The 15,098-nt window shown below is 66.6% G+C and overlaps 3 protein-coding genes across 3 annotated transcripts; 1 reads left to right on the top strand and 2 right to left on the bottom strand.

The window, feature by feature from the left end:
• Nucleotides 1–107: 107 nt before the first annotated feature.
• PFL1_03894 (uncharacterized protein) lies at nt 108–1,181 on the bottom strand (the record flags this gene model as incomplete). The annotated part of the gene is made up of 1 exon (XM_007881417.1): nt 108–1,181. One exon carries the CDS (start codon nt 1,179–1,181, stop codon nt 108–110), a length of 1,074 nt encoding a protein of 357 aa, XP_007879608.1.
• A 1,772-nt stretch (nt 1,182–2,953) lies between these two features.
• PFL1_03895 (uncharacterized protein) lies at nt 2,954–6,706 on the bottom strand (the record flags this gene model as incomplete). Its single annotated transcript, XM_007881418.1, has 1 exon — nt 2,954–6,706. The coding sequence occupies one exon, from the start codon at nt 6,704–6,706 to the stop codon at nt 2,954–2,956; it is 3,753 nt and encodes a 1,250-aa protein (XP_007879609.1).
• Nucleotides 6,707–12,157: 5,451 nt separating this feature from the next.
• PFL1_03896 (uncharacterized protein) lies at nt 12,158–14,726 on the top strand (the record flags this gene model as incomplete). Its single annotated transcript, XM_007881419.1, has 2 exons — nt 12,158–12,448; nt 12,555–14,726. 2 exons carry the CDS (start codon nt 12,158–12,160, stop codon nt 14,724–14,726), a joined length of 2,463 nt encoding a protein of 820 aa, XP_007879610.1.
• Nucleotides 14,727–15,098: the final 372 nt, after the last annotated feature.

Consider the following 15,098-nt stretch of genomic DNA (forward strand, 5'->3'; position numbering starts at 1 on the left):
AAAGCACTCTGGCCGTGCGATGCCACCAGGGCCGCCCTCGGCGTCCGCCGCTCTGTTCGACTGCCTCGCCCGGCAGGTCGCTTTCTGTATTGGCGCCTCGCCGCTCTCTAGGGCTCCTTGATCGTCGTCCGCTCGGCGAGGTACTGGTAGTCGGCCATGCACGCCTCGATGGTCTGCTCGACGTCTCTCGGCAGCGGCTTTTTCTTGTCGCCGCCGTTTTGCTGCGCCGGTTCCGGGGCCTGGTTCTGGAATCCCGTCGAGTTTTCGGCGCCCTTGTGGTAGGTGCCCCACTTTTTCCACTCCTCGACGGGCCCCGACTCCCAGCTGAGCATCTGCCTGTCAAAGGGGATGCCGACGGCGTGGCAGTACTGCGAGACGGTGTGTTCAGGGTGGGCGAGGAGGACCTTTGCGTCGATGAGGGGCGGGGGCAGCGGCTGGTGCTGCAGCGTTCCCGGCCTGCTCGACTCGTCGTCGGGCGAGGCCGAGTAGGTGTTGAAGGTCGACTTGGGGTTGGCGAGCCAGTCGTAGAGGATGCGCAGCTCGGCGTAGCCCGCCTCTGCGCCGTCAAAGTACTCGAAGCCGGCCGCCTTTTCCTCGACGCACTTCCAGTACGACGGGACCGACTTTTCCGGGGTGCGGATGAGGAAGGTATGCTTGAAGCGGCGGAGGAGCCAGGTGGGCAGCACCGTGGGGTTCTCGAGCGGGTCGTAGTCGCCCGACTGGTGGAGCTGGGGGGTCGAGGGGACCGAGTTGGACTTGGTGGCCGGGTAGACCTTGGACTCTGGGTGGAGGCGGCGCAGGCGGTCGGCGGGGAAGATGTACTGGGCCATGTCCTTGATGAAGACGTACTTGGGGGGCCACTGCTTGTTGGGGGCCAGCGACTCGGGGCGGGTTGCGGCGTCGGGCGAGGCGACGAGGAGGGAGCGGGTGACGCTCTCGAGGGTCGTGTTCCAGTGCTCGGTGGCCCTGCAGGTGTCGTCGTCGTAGCGGTTGCAGGCGCGCGACTGCGAGTAGTAGAAGGGGTCGCCCAGGGGCTCGTGGAAGACGTGGGTGTCGGAGCGCTGCATGAGGGCGCGCTCAAAGGCCGTCGAGCACGAGCGCGGGTGGCACCACACAATGATGGGCGTCGGCGGCGTCGCCGAGGACGAGGACGGGGTCGGGGCCGAGGTCGAGGTCGACATGGTGGTCAGGCGTCGCTGGGATGGGTTGCGGTGCGGTGCCGGTGCCGAAGGAGATGTGCAAGGAAAGGAGCCGGAAGCCAGCAGGAGGGAAGAGAGGGGGAGAGAGGAGGAGAAGAGGGGGAGAAGAGGGGGACCAGGCCGGGCGTCGACGACGTGGGTCTGCGCATACGTGTATAAGTACCGTCTGCCCGTTGTTCCGAAGAGAGTCGATGGGGCAGAGGGCGGCGGCGGGTGGGCGGCTAAACCCTACCCTACCCTACCCTACCCTGCCCTGCCCTGCCCTGCCCTGCCCTGCCCTGCCCTGCCCTGCTCTCGGGCCTGACCGACGGCCAGACAGGTGATGCCGCAGAGGCCAACATGAACTACGCCGCAGCGGGGGGCTGCTCGCTCGTCAAGACGGCGGAGCGTGGCAGGCGCCGACAGGCGGGGCTGGCTCGGGCCCTTGGTGCCGTACCTGGTTGGCTGGCAGCCGTCGGCGCTCGAGTCGATCGACGTCGGTCTGCCTACAGAGAGAGAAGATAGAGCGAGAAGCGATAGGCTGGTCAGCTGAGCGCGACGAGACCTCTCTCTCTGGAGGCCAAAGGCGGTTTTCAGTTCATCGAGAGGGTGGACGTGGCCTGGCAGGCAGGAAAGGCCGGGGCGTGGTGTCAGAGAGAGCGATGATGGCGTATGTAGGTCTGCGTCGACGTACGCGTGCCCTGCCTGCCGTGTCCTGGCCTGCCTTGGCCTGGCCTGGCCGGCTTGCTTGGCGTTTGGGGCCTGTCGCTGCGCTGCGTTGGGCGATGGTGGAGAGCAGACCTGCAGCCCGCCAGCCTGACCGCCAGCCAGCCAGCGGCCGCGGGACCCTGGAAACTGCTTCTCTGCTGGCCGGGCCCCGGACGTGCCGCCGTTCCGGCCAGGCCAGGCCAGGCCAGGCCAGGCCAGGCCAGGGCCAGGGCCCGACCCCACAGACCATCGCGCCAGGGCCAAGTCAGGCCGCGGCCCAACCCTCGAGCCCGACTGCCCGCATCACCACCACCGACAACTCAGCCACACCGCCCGCCGCTCAACTCAAACAAGCAGCCTGGGAGCCACGGTTTACGAGCGCATGGAACGCGATGCGAGAAAAAGCTGCCAACTTTCATAAGTCATCAATCATCGACACGGAATCGGGCGTCGACGTGGTAAGACGACGCCACCACCACCCGTCAGACTGCCAGATCGGACCAGCGCGTCCAACGGGCTACGAAACAACGACCCAACCACGGGTCGAAACGCCTCCGGATCGACGACGAAAGGGGGGGATAGAGACAAGGGACCAAGAGACAAAGAGGGGGAAGAGCGAGGGTGAAAGGGTTAGAGGAAGAAGGACGAAACGACAGAGAGCGAGGAAAAGAGACAGCGAGCAGAGGGCAGGTTCAAGGGCGAAAAAGGCCACTTCTGCTGGAATGCGTTCGGGAAAGAGGCGAGGGATATCTATCGTCTCGGCGACGGCGGCGGCGGCGTCACCCCAGACGGCCTCGGCAGGCAGGCGCGCCACCGAGGACTTGTACTTTTTGAAGAGTCGGACGGTGGAAGAAGGCGAAATCGACGACGCCAGGAAGCGAGAAACGACACGGCCGGACAAGGTATCACGTCGCCAGAACAGAGCACAACAGCGTCAGGGTCGAGGAGGGTCGCGGGCGCGCCAAAGGCACCCAAGGCCGAGGGCCGAGGCAGAGGGAAGGCGCAGGCGCAGGCGCATGGTGGTGGAGCGGTGGCATGGTGAAGGTCGTCGATCGGGGGACCGCCGTTCAGTTGTGAGACCAGGCCGACGTGGCCAGCGGGGCAAACGCGCTGCCACCGTGAAGCAAGGCGCGACCGCCATTGAGCAGCGCAGAGGGCACCAGCGGCCCAGAGAACGACGACGGACCGTGCGACCGAAGCGACGACAGCGACGACGACGCCAGCGGTCGGCAGTGTCGGCCGTCAAAGTCGGACTGGGTCCGGTTCAGGCCGCTGCGCTGGGGCTCTGCCGCGCCGTGCTGCGACGGTGGAAAGGGCGAGTACTCGTCGTCGAACGCGTCGTCGTCGTCGTCGTCACCGCCTTCGCGGCCGTCAGCGACGACGTGTTTGTTGCCTTTGGCGACGTCGGACGCGGCGCCGCCCTTGATCGCCGACATGCCCGTCGCAATCGCGGGCGCAGAGTGGCAGTGCTGATGATGGGCGTGGAGCGACGACGAGGGGCGTCGTTCTTGCATCCTGCCCCACGCGTTCGACGCCTGGGCCTGCGCCGAGGCAGCAGCGGCGGAGGCGAGATCGTCGGCGTCGTCAATCCTGTCCGACTCCCCCGCTGGCGGCGGCCCATCGAGGCTAAATTGTGGGTCCGCTTCAAAGGGCGCGAGAGCCTCCTCGAGCACCAGCAGCATGCGCTTGCGGCATTCCTGGTCGCCGGCCGCGACAAGCGACGTGCGATCAAACGACGATCGGCGTGCCTCGCCGCCGGTAGACTTGCCCGTAGCGCGCTCGTCGATGGCCATCACCTCCTCGCGTGCCTTGACATTCTGCAGGAAGGCCACCCAGGTGTCGTCGGGCACCGCCACCTCGTAGTTGCAGCGCTTGAGGAAGTAGGCCTCGATCTGGTTGAGCTCGAGGAGCGGGATGCCCGTCACCTCGTTCCACGTCTTGTTGGTGAACGTGTTGTCGTCGAGGTGCTTGTTGGCGATCATCATGCCGAGCGTGAACAGCTTGAAGGGCGCCGCCGACGTGGGCTGGGCAAACAGCTCGACCGCCTCGGGATCCATTGAGCCATCAGCCATCAGAGCGAGGTAGGGCAGGCGCAGCGCGTAGAGGATGCCGAGCAAGAAGGCCGTCGGGGAGAGGAGGGTCTGCGCGAGCACCTGGTGGGCAAAGCGGCGGAAGGCCGGACTCGGCTCGCTGGCGTGTGTCGAGACGGCGCCGACGACCGAGTCGCGCGGAGATCGGCTGCGGAGGGCCGATCCGCCAAGCGCGGGCGAGCGATGCATCCGGCTGCCATCGAATTGGTCGTTGGCGGTTACGAGCGAGACAAAGTCCTCCGGGTTGGCGCTCCAACGCCACTCGGGAGAGACGAGGCGGAGCGCAGAGAGGATCCTGTCACGCGCGCGGTCGGCCCACCTGGGCGAGCTGGACGCCTTGCGCGCCGCCCTGCCGCCATGCGGGTAGACCGCCGACTCTGACTGCGAGCGATCGAGCCCGAGCCCGACGGGCGGGTGGGGCGCCGAGTACGTCGCGCCGTCGCTCCGCGTGCCCGCAATCGGGTTGAGCGAAGGGCTGTGGCTGCCCAGCGAGGATGGCGTCCCGGGCTCCGAGCTTGTGGCAGAACTCGCACCAGAGCTGTGTCCGCCAGTCGAGCCGCTCGAGATCCGGTGTCGACGGCGGGCGTCTGCTGCGGTGGCGGCGGCGTTCGAGGCGTGGGCACCAGCGCCGCCGAGCTTGGAGGCACTGCTGGCGCCGACCGCGAGGCGGTGGAGCTGGCTGACCGACTCGGTGTTGACGATGCCGCTGGATCCAGACAGACCCAGTCCCGGGTTGGCCGTGCGCAGCGCAGCGGTGCTTTCCGGGCCAAAGGGCGACTGGAAGGCATTCCAGTCCCTAGGCTGACTCTTGAGCAAGTTGGCGGTCGACCACGGCGAAAGCAAGGGAGTCGCGAGCGACGGCGTCGACGAGCTCGAAGGGACCGAACCACCACCGCCCGATCGAGTGTCGTCGCTGCCCTCGTTGCCGTAGGCGAATGCGGCAGCTTCTTCTTCGACCTCCTGAGCTTGGAAGAGGATGCCGGCGTCGAAGAAGGCGGCAGACGCATTCCAGACGACCTGAGCACCAAAGGCGGCGATGGGCACGGACGACTTGTCCAGGGTGTCGGGCGAAGGAGGGGCAGGACCCTTGGACTGGGCGTCGGGCATCTCGGCGCTCGGCGGCGGTACGTGCGGGTGGTCTTCCGGCACCGCAGTACGGTCGACGGCGGCGGCGGCGGCAGCAGCAGCAGCAGCAGCAGCATTGGCGTCCCTCTCGACTTCCGCAGCGCGCTGCATGTGATGCTGGTCACGAGCTCGACCCCATTGGTCAACGTCCTCGGCCATCGCATGGGATTCAAGCCGAGATGCGGCAGGGTTCCAGTCCTTGGCCTGCGCGGACATGGCCACATCGCCAAGCCCGACGAAAGCGCCGCGGCGGCCAGGATCGAGCTGAGCATCCCGGAAGGCGCCTTCGAACGGCTGCCTGCGACCATACTGGTCGTGATACGGGAGCTCCGCGTCGCCGCGCGGCGGACAGCGCTGGTGGCCTCCGTCGGCGTGATAGGCAGCCTCCTCGCTGTCCTGGACGCGACCCCAATGCCGAGCGTCGTAGCGCGACTGGTCGTTCCGATGGTGGCGGTCAGCGCGCTGGTGGGGAGCATGTTCCCATCCAGCGGCGTGTGAGCCGTTCCGACGGTCTGGGTAGACGGAAGTCGGCCCGTGGGCACCGCCAAAGCCGACGTCATCGCGTTGCAGTTGCGGTCGAGGAGCATACACATCCTGCATGGGCGGGAGTTGCTGAGCGAAGCCGCCTGGAGCCATGGCACCGACGGGCGCCTGCGTCCAGGCTCCAGCAACGGGGCGGCCATCCTGCCACTCCTGCGCGGCGCGATGAGCCTCGGCACGTCGAATGGCATGGTTGACGTGATCGAGCGGCTCATCACCCCGCTGAGGCCGGCCCGAGGACCAGCGATCGTTGCCTCCCCGGAAGTGGCCCGCCGTGCTGGCTGCATTGTACGGGTCGCGTCCATGCCAGTCCGCGGCATGGCGATCATCGGCTGCGAAGCCGCGAGGATCCTCGTAGTCGAGGCGCTCGGAGAGGTGCTGGGGTTGATGATGAGTAGGTTGGTGCGGGTGATGGGGATGGTGGTGGTGGTGGTGAGAGACGTGGCGGTGGTCAGGGTAGACCTGGCGGTCGGGGACATGGGCCGCTTGCGGCTGGCGGGACTGGTCGGCGCGGTGGTGTTCTTCCTGCTGCAGCTTGGACAGCTGGTGATGGAGGATCAGTTGATGTTCGAGATCCTGGTGGGTCTGAGGCTGGCGCGCGAGCATCGGGTGACCACCGGCGGAGGCATACCACGGACCGCCATGGTGTGCTGGCGCGAAATGGCCGCCGCCATACGGATAGCCGTGGCCGCCGTACCAGCCGGCGGAGTATGCGCCGGCGGCCGCGGCGAGCGACGAGGCTCGCGCGGCGGCCGCACTCATCCTCGGGGCCTGCGGAGGCTGCCACATGCCCATCTGAGCAGCGTACTCGTCCGGGTGCTGCTGCATCATCGTCGCCTGAGCTTGCGCGTGGGCTTGCGCATGAGCCTGAGACGGTGCCTGATGGCCGTGCATCCAACCTCCGCCTTGCGGATGGAAGGTGGCGTCGGCATTCATGCTGGCAGCGTAGGAGGAATAGTTGACGGCGGCAGGCGGGTGCGGAGCCTCCTGCCCGTGGCCGCGACCGAACCCGCCGCGCTGATCTGCGTACGGGCCGGCATAGGCCCCCTGATGCTGGAAGGCCATGTCTTCGAGAAAAGGCGACGTGCGCACGGAAGGCGCTGCTGGCTTCGCCGCGGTGAGACGAGACGATGCCAAGCGGCCTTTCCGAGTCGGACGTGACGTGGGTGGAGAAGTTTGGGATGCGGTGCACCGAAGTGCGGAAGCAACCGGCGAAGATGTAGGTGGAGCTGAACTTGGGTCGGAAGCGAAATTTTGGGCCAATGCCGGGTCGGAGAGGGCACGAAGAACAAAGGATCGAACGGAGGAGCAGGCGAAGAAGAAGGTCTGAGGCGGGCCTAGGAACGAGGGAGAAACGAAGATGAAGGGGGGTATGCGACGGATGGCGCAATCGAGCGGTCGAGGAGCGAAGCTCGGGTGGCGGTCGATGGGGTGGGGTGAAAAAAGGCGAACGGCGAGGTCGCCGGTCGTCGAAGGCGAAGATCAGAGACACGAGTCGAAGGGAAGTCGTAAAGGTGGATGGGACCGGGAAGAGAGCAGCACAATGAAGGCGTCTCTGTCGAACGGAAGGCTGGGACCCCGCGGGGGCTGCCCCAGGTGTCGGGAGGGTGTGGGTCGCGAGATCGAAAGGCGATCGCTACCGGAGTAGAGTGTCGATCGAGGAGATGCTACCCAGCTGGGGCGGGGAGGACCGGAGAGGGCAAGGCAAGTGCCACGACAGAGAGGTGGCGACGAGCGTGGTCCTGACTGCCGGTCGGGTCGCCGTGGCGGGAAGGGGTCGAAGCCGGAGCCTCCTGGGATGCGCTCGCTCCTCTAAGTGCCGGCCAGTATGCAGCCCGTGGCCCTCTAGGCTCCCTCGAGCTTGGCCCAAGGCGGCGGAGAAGGACGGGGCAGGCTGTATGCAGGCTGAGCACGAGGAGGCGGCCGGATCGCAAGAGGGACCTCAGGTGGCCAAGGATGAGGCGGTCCGCTTTCGCAATGGGGCCAGGAAACCTCGCAAGTCGATCCCGCTGGTGGGCACTCGAGCGCCTTTTCTGTTTCTTCTTTCCGCGAGAGGCAAGGGGGCTTCTCACTCCTCGACTCGCGACGAGATCGAGAGAGGTGGAGAGAGAAGACCGATCGCGCCCGAGGCGGAGGAAGAGATCGAAGGACGAGTCGATGCCGCCACAGCAAGGTCCGAGACCGGCGAGGACGAACCCCAATGAGTCGACCAGGGACGAGCCGCCTTTGTGGACCAACGATGAAGGCTGTCGCAGAGTAGCCCCGCCCGCTTGTCAACTGGCCGCAAGGACCTGTCTCCAAGGCGTTGGTGGGTGGGAGGCCGGGAGCAGCACGACGTCGAGGGAAAGGCGAAACGAGGGGACTGGATCGGATGGGCGGAAGGGTCGGAAAGGGTGGTGGTGGTGGTGGTGGTGGTCGTTGGGCAACTGCGGCAGCCGACGGGGCTGCGGCGATATCCCCCACCCTCTCTGGCTGTCGCGCTGCTCGTCATCATCCCCCAGGCTCGCCTCAGCCGTGGCTGGCCTGGCGTGTCCAGAGGCCTGCTTGGCTTTGCTTGCCTTGCTCGCTCCTTGGAAACCCACCCGGGGCCTGGCTGACTTGGCTGGCCGGCCGCTTCTCTCGCGCGCGTTGTCAAAGGCCAGCCTTGCCTGAGCTTGCTGGCCTGGCCCTGCCCTCTCGGGCCTCGGCCCGCCCTTTGGTCCTGCCTCGCCTCGCACGCGCGGCTGCCCCCCAAACAGGCAGGGGAGAGGGCCAGGGGCAGCCAGACTGGCCAGCCAAACCGTCGTTTGAAAATGGGGAAAATTTTCCCCCCTCGCCGTCATTTGAATTCAACGCCGGATTGCGAGAAATTCCAACGATTTGAAATCCGACAGGAGAGTGTCGCGGCGCTGCGCTGCCGGGACTGCTTGCGCTGGGCAGAGGGGCAGGCTAGGCTGGGCAAACCTCGGTCAAGCAAGCAAGGAACCGTTGCCCCACGCCGCGGCCCCGCGCCAGCTTCACAGGCCTCTCCTCCCAGCTTCGCAACCGTCCGGGCCAGGCCGACGGCTGCGCCACCGACATCGGGCGACAAGCTCGCAAGCCATCCTCCTCTCAGAGTCCGGAGATCTGTAGTCACACCGCAGCAAGCGGATGCGCGCCTCGACGGCTGCCTGCCTGTTGCGTGGCAGCCGACGTCGTGCGGTCCCGGTCTCGCTCGACAACTCGACTGGGGCGAATTGGTGGATGCTGAGCGGCTTCTGAGCTGCCTCGGGTGCATGACGAGCGACACCTCACAACCGACAGGTCGACGAACGAGGATAGGGCTTCGCCGGCGCGCCATCGCATAGACCGACGAAAGCCTCTCTGCGTGCTGGCTGTCAGGCGGCGAGGCAGCGCTCTTGCATCGTATGGTAGTGCGCGGTCAGCACCTCGACGTCGTGAATCATGGCAGGCCATCGTCCTGAAAGACAAGGATCGACGTGACGGCTCGAGGGGCAGGTGGCATCGTCGTACTGACTCGAAAGCGCAGCCGCTTGTCCACAGAGCGAATCAAACGCCCTCGATACTTGTGGTGATGGGCCGGCGTTGAGAGTCGTGGACACGCCAGCCACCTCTCGCTGCCCCAGCAAACGCCGGGACAGATACCATCGCGATGGTATCACTCTCTCCATCGCCCGTCTAGTAGAGCATCGCGTCGAGCAAGTTGGCCCGGACGTCATACTCGCACCGAACATACGAGCTGCACGGATGCTGCAGGAACCTGGCTCCCATCGGGAGACTACTGTTGATCGCGGCTTGTCAGAACATGGCGATCAAGCTGTCGTCCGGGCCGTTCCGTCTCCCGACGTCGAAGGTGGGCTCACGGTTGCAAGGCGGCCGTCGTCCTGCTCGCCTTCGGATCCGGCCAACGTTGAGCGCCACCCACGTCCCAGATGGCAGTTCGGATTCTCCTTGCCACGAGGTTCGGATGAATGCCAAGAACGAGGGGTCGGCGAGGCGAACAGATGACACCATCAAGGGCAAGACCTACGGCGCCGACGGCGTGGCCGTGCTGCCAAGAAAGAGAGGCCACGCGCGCCGATGCCTTCTGAGCACTAGTCCGTCATCGCCAACGAGCGTCCAGCTGAAGTCTGACGGGGCAAGCCAAGGCAGGAGTGTCGGGGCCAGCGCCAAGTACGATGCCGGTACCGGTACCTTCTTCGGTCACCATGTACCGCTGTCGGCACACGAGCGGATCCCCTGGACACGGTACCGGTCCCTCGAACGAAGCCAAGCCTTGGATTTTGGCAGCGACGAAGCCGCAGACGGGTGGCTCGCCGCGCGATGAGGCTTGGCAGACATACGCACAGGTGCCACCGTGAGGTCCCTTGTGGACACCTGAACGCGGGGCACTGTCCGGAGCTCGATTGACTGGCCGCCACAAAGAGATAGGAAGTGGTCACGGAGAGATCAGACAAGCGGCAGCGATCAGGTTGGCTGGACCGAGGGTCGACCGCAGCACCGCGGAGCAAGCGCTGCCTGGCTGGCTACCGGCAGTACCGGGTCGGGTCGCAACAGCCTGGGGGCCGCGGTGCTCCCAGGCTGAGGCAGGCGTTTGAGCGGCGACGCTGAGCGTACGCAAGCCGCCGCTATGCCGCCGGCCTTATGCCCGCCGCACGATTGCATGGCGACAAGGCCCAGCGCCGACCACGCCCGCTGCTCTCTCTCTTGCTTGGCACTTCCCGCCGGGCCCTGGCGCTGGTCCGCCAACGCGCACTAGCCCCTTGTTCCGCTGGAGCGCGAGTAGTCTCGCGACTCTGCGACGGACGCCGCTTTTCTTCTCTGCTGTCGTTGATGGAGGATGACTAGAAATGGGCCCCCATCATATCTACCTCGACAAACCGAAGGACCATGTCCTCGGTCGTCGCCTGGGACGGGGGGACGTGATCGGTGATGGCGATGCCAAGCCTTGTCGGGCTGCAGGGCTGCAGGAACCAGCGCTGCCTGAAAACGCACGCACGCACGCACGTACGGCTAGGCGGCCTTCCACCTGCCTCGGGTGCTGGCGGCTCTTTCCCAACCGTCGGCCTGAAACTGCGTGACGGTAGCGCGTGCGTCGAATGCAGTCGGGCTTGCCGGGCTGGACGAGGATCTGCCTGCCCGGTGCCCGCAAGGTCCACGTCGCTGCCCTGGACGGCAGTCCTCACCCGAGCATCGCAGGAACAGAGGGGACGATACAGTCTGTATTGGCCTCAGCTGAACATGTCGATCGAAGTCGAGACGACAGGTGAAAGGTGGGCGCGGGTAGCGCGAGGAGGCGCCGCGCCAAGACTGAGGGCGCGAACTGCGTCGGATCACGGGTGCCAAGGCCACAGGGGGTCATACAGGCTACAGTAGGCAAGTGTGGTGCGTCGAGCGAGGATGGCACTGTCGCGTACACCGTTTCACGGCCAGGCCGGGTGGGTACTGTATGATACCACGTTCACGCCCTCCTCCTGTCCTGTCCTCCGGCTCGTCCGGGCCACAACGACGGGAGCTGCTGCCTGTATGGACAGCGGAAGTCCCATCACCGAAGACGGAAGGGATGGCTGGCCTACCTGGCCAGCCAGCTATTTTGGGTAGTCAGGCGCAGGCCAGCGCCTACGCCAGCGCCTCGCCGTCGGCGTGCCCCTTTGCCAAGACTTTTGGCCCGCTGGCCTCGCTTCGGCTGCTGCTTTGATCCGCCTTGGCAGGCCGACGGCGCGTCGGTGGGCCCTGCCTGTAGCCTGCCTGGCTGCTGGCTGCTGGCTGACCCAGCTGCTTTGACTGAACGGGAGAAAAGGCTTGGCGCGCTCCTGCGGCTGCTGGCTCGCTGGCCTGCCTGCTGCCTTGCCGCGTATTGCCTCTCGGGTGGATCCGCCTGCTGTATGTGGCCTCTCTCTTGTGCCAAGCCTGACTCCCTGCTTGGCCCACGGGCAGGCGGGCCGGCCAAGCATCATGGCCTCGACTTGACCGCCGCCGCCGCCGCCGGAAGGCACAAAACGAGCGAGCGAGCGGCGGCGGCGGCGGCGCGGCGGAGCTGGCCGTCGTCGTCGTCGTCGTCGTCGTCCTCGCCTCGTAGTTCGTAGCGCCGCTGCCTAGCCTGCCTATCGTCGTCGCTCTCGCGCGCCACGTTCGTCGACGGGTCTTGGCATCGCCTTCGCCTTGGCCTCCGCCTCGTCGCCAGCTCCCTATCCGCCTTGGGACGGTTTCCCTATTCCTGCCCTCCCCCCTGGGTACCGGCCCCCTCTTGCGCCGACCCGCCGCTTCCCCGCCCGCTGAGGTGCCCCGCCCCCTCCCCGCGACTTCGCTCTTACATATAGCCGGCCCCTCCCCTCCCATCTTAGCCTGCGCCGAACCCTTTTGCCTCCCCCTACGGGTACCTCTTCATCTCGCTGCCTCGACTCCCGACCTACACTCGAACCTCTCTCGCAAGCAAAGGGCTGGCCATCGATTGTCCGTAGCTCATCACCGACCTACATCCAGCCCCCCTTTCGCATCGTAGCTTCGCCAAAGGCCATGCTCGCCAATCCGCCCAGCATGTCGAGACTCCCCCACGCACCCTTCTCGTCCTCCTGGGACGCCAGCCGCTCCTTCCACCACTCGACTTATGCATCTGCGGGCCCGTCGACCTACGCCCAGCCTCACCAGCCTTCGTGGTCGTCGCCCTCTGTCGCCTCCTCGTCGTCTTCGTCGCGCGCCCCTCTGTCGCACAACACCAGCGGCGCCAAGGATCTAGACCAGCCCATGCCCACTCCGACCACCGTCATCACCGCCGACGGCACCACCGTCTACGCCGCCACCGGCCGCAAGCGCAAGCGCCTTCAAAAGGTACGCGCACGCCTCGACGTCCGTCGGCGTCGACGACCGTCCGTTTCGGCCTGCGCCCATGCTGACAGCCGTGTGCAATTGTTCTCTCTTCACCCATCGATCACAGGCCTGCGTCGCCTGCCACAAGGCCAAGAGGCGATGCGACGGCGGACTACCATGCTCCAACTGCGACTTCAGCGGCAGGACATGCTGCTACTCGGACGCCAACGGAAAGATGGTCCTGCCGACGGCGCGAGCCGGCCCCAACGCCAATGGCAACGCCAACTCGCCACTTAGCGGTAGCAGCAGCATCGCGCCATCAGCAGCGCCTCGCCCGCCTCATCCCTCCGAATCGCTCGGCGCCTGCATGATCTCGGCCCCGCCATCGCACGTCCACGCCGAATCGCGTCCCCACCCCGCAGCGGCGTTGAGATCGCCCTACGCCAGCAACGTTGTACACGACACGGAGGCTGCATCCTCGACGATGCCCCGGGGGTCTAGCCAAGCACACGCGCAGGCGCAGGCACCGCCGCCCTCCGCTGCCCCCGCGTCCAAGTCGTCCAGCGAGTCTCCGAAGATGGCGCTCAGCCACTTTGGAAGCCTCAGCGCTGCGTCCGCATCGAGCCTTCCCGACGTGCCGCCAGAACGCCGGCGCGAGCTCATCAGCATCTTTTTCGCCCAGCTCCACCCATTCAGCTCGGTCATCGACGAGATCTCGTTCCTCCGCGATCTTTCTACGTCGGAAGTCTCGCCGGCCCTACTGTTCTCGATGTACGCCCTGGCCGCCCGCTTCCAGCAGGACGTCGAGGAGCAGCACCGCTTCGCTGCCGGCGAAACCTACGCCCGTGCGGCCCGCGCCATGCTCACCGAGGAGGACGCCAACGGCTGCTCCGCGCTTGAGCAGCCGAGCCTGGAGAACGCCACGGCTCTCTGCCTCCTTGCCGCCCACGAGGCCGGCATGGGCCGCCTGCAGCGCGCGCTCTCGTACTCGAGCGCCAGCGTGCGCATGGTCATCGCCCTCCGGTTCCACGAGGGTGCCATCCCCGAGGCTCGCCACATGACCTACAGCCGCGACTCTTTCAGCGGCAACGTCCGACGCAACAGCTGCCAGCGGCTAGTCTGCGTGGCCTGGGCGCTCGACATCCTGATCGCGTCGCTCGTCGGCCAGGCCCCCTCGGTCCGTGCCGACGAGATCGATGCCTGCATCGCCAACTTCCGCGCCAGCAACAGCGACGACGTCACCAAGGCCTTCTTCAGCCTGACGCAGATCTTTGCCGTCTTTGTCCGGGCGCTCGACCACGCGCGAGCGACCCGGTCCGCCGCCGCCGAGAACGCCAAGGGCGCCAGCGACGCCGCGCGCCAGTGCGAGGAGAGCCTGCACGCCTGGGCCGAGCAGCTGGGACCGGACGAAAGGTTCGACGAGGCCAACCTCAACTCGACCGCCAAGGCGCTCGCCGAGATTGACTCGAGCCCCTCGGCAGCCAAGGCGGGCTGCTGGGCCATGATGCACATGGTCGCCGAGTCGCTCATGTTCGTCTTGCACTCGGCGGCGCCCGTCGACGAGGACCAGTCGCGCAAGACGGCCGCGTACAGCAACCTGCTCCTCATCCTCGACGCCTTTGGCGCCGCCGGTCGACAGGGTCTGTTTGCCCTGCCTGCGCTGCTCATCTGCACCGAGTACCCGACCCGGCCTAAGCTGAGCGTCTCGCGCTGGTGGAACCAGGCGCGCGAGTGCTGGGGCCTCGGCGAGGTCCAGATTGCCGACGCCGCCGCCGCTCTCCGCATCTCGCGCCAGTCTGCGCCCGTCGCCTCCTCGCTGCCCTACGGCGAGCCGCTCTCGCACCAGAGGAGCGGCAGCGGCGAGGTGCAGGGACAGCGTCAGCCGCTTCCGCGCCACCACGCCTCGGCGTCGGGGTCCATGCTCCCCTCGCTCGGCTCGCTGCCCCTCCCTGGCCTCCGCCTCTCGCCCCCGACGTCGAACGGTGCGCGGAGCGAGGCTGGCGAGCGGCCCAGCCTCTCGCCCATCGGTGCCATCTCGTCGCCGACCGACCTGCCCTCGTGGAGGACGGGCAACTCGCAGGGCCGCGGCAGCCCCGCCTCGACCGAGCAGGACGGCGGCCGGTCGCCCACGCAGGCCAACAGCTTTGAGCTGTACGCCTCCAACGCCATGCGCAGCCCGCCGCCCGGCTCGACGATGCGCAGCGGCGCCCTCGGAGCCTCGTCGGACCCGCGCTCCGCTTGGAGCCCCATCACGTCGCTGAGGGGCGAGAAGCGCACCATCAGCAACGTCTCGCAGTAGTCGTTCGTCGCCACATGCGCGCCACCGCCAACTCTTGTACTTGTATCGTCTTGTCTCGTCTTTGGAAGGAGCACGGATTGCATCGCATATCGACCATCTCTTTCCATCCCATCTCCCTGAGTCTCTGGTTGTCTGTGTGATGTGCGCGTGCGTGGTGCGCCCCCGCGTTTCTTGACACCTGCGCGTCTCGGTCGCGTCTCCTGCGCCGGCCGCTCTCTCTGATCAGGAAAGAGGACGAGGGGCGGATTTTGTGCGGCGCATCGGGCCAAGTCAAGGCGGGGGAGGAAGTCCAGAGGTTGACAACGCTTATTCGAAGGGGTATATTATACAGGATGCTATGCTACGAGGATGCGATCTTGCTACACGACGACT

This window comes from Pseudozyma flocculosa (genome assembly GCF_000417875.1).
Source record: "Pseudozyma flocculosa PF-1 unplaced genomic scaffold scaffold00012, whole genome shotgun sequence".
In the NCBI taxonomy this organism is placed as follows: domain Eukaryota; kingdom Fungi; phylum Basidiomycota; class Ustilaginomycetes; order Ustilaginales; family Ustilaginaceae; genus Pseudozyma; species Pseudozyma flocculosa.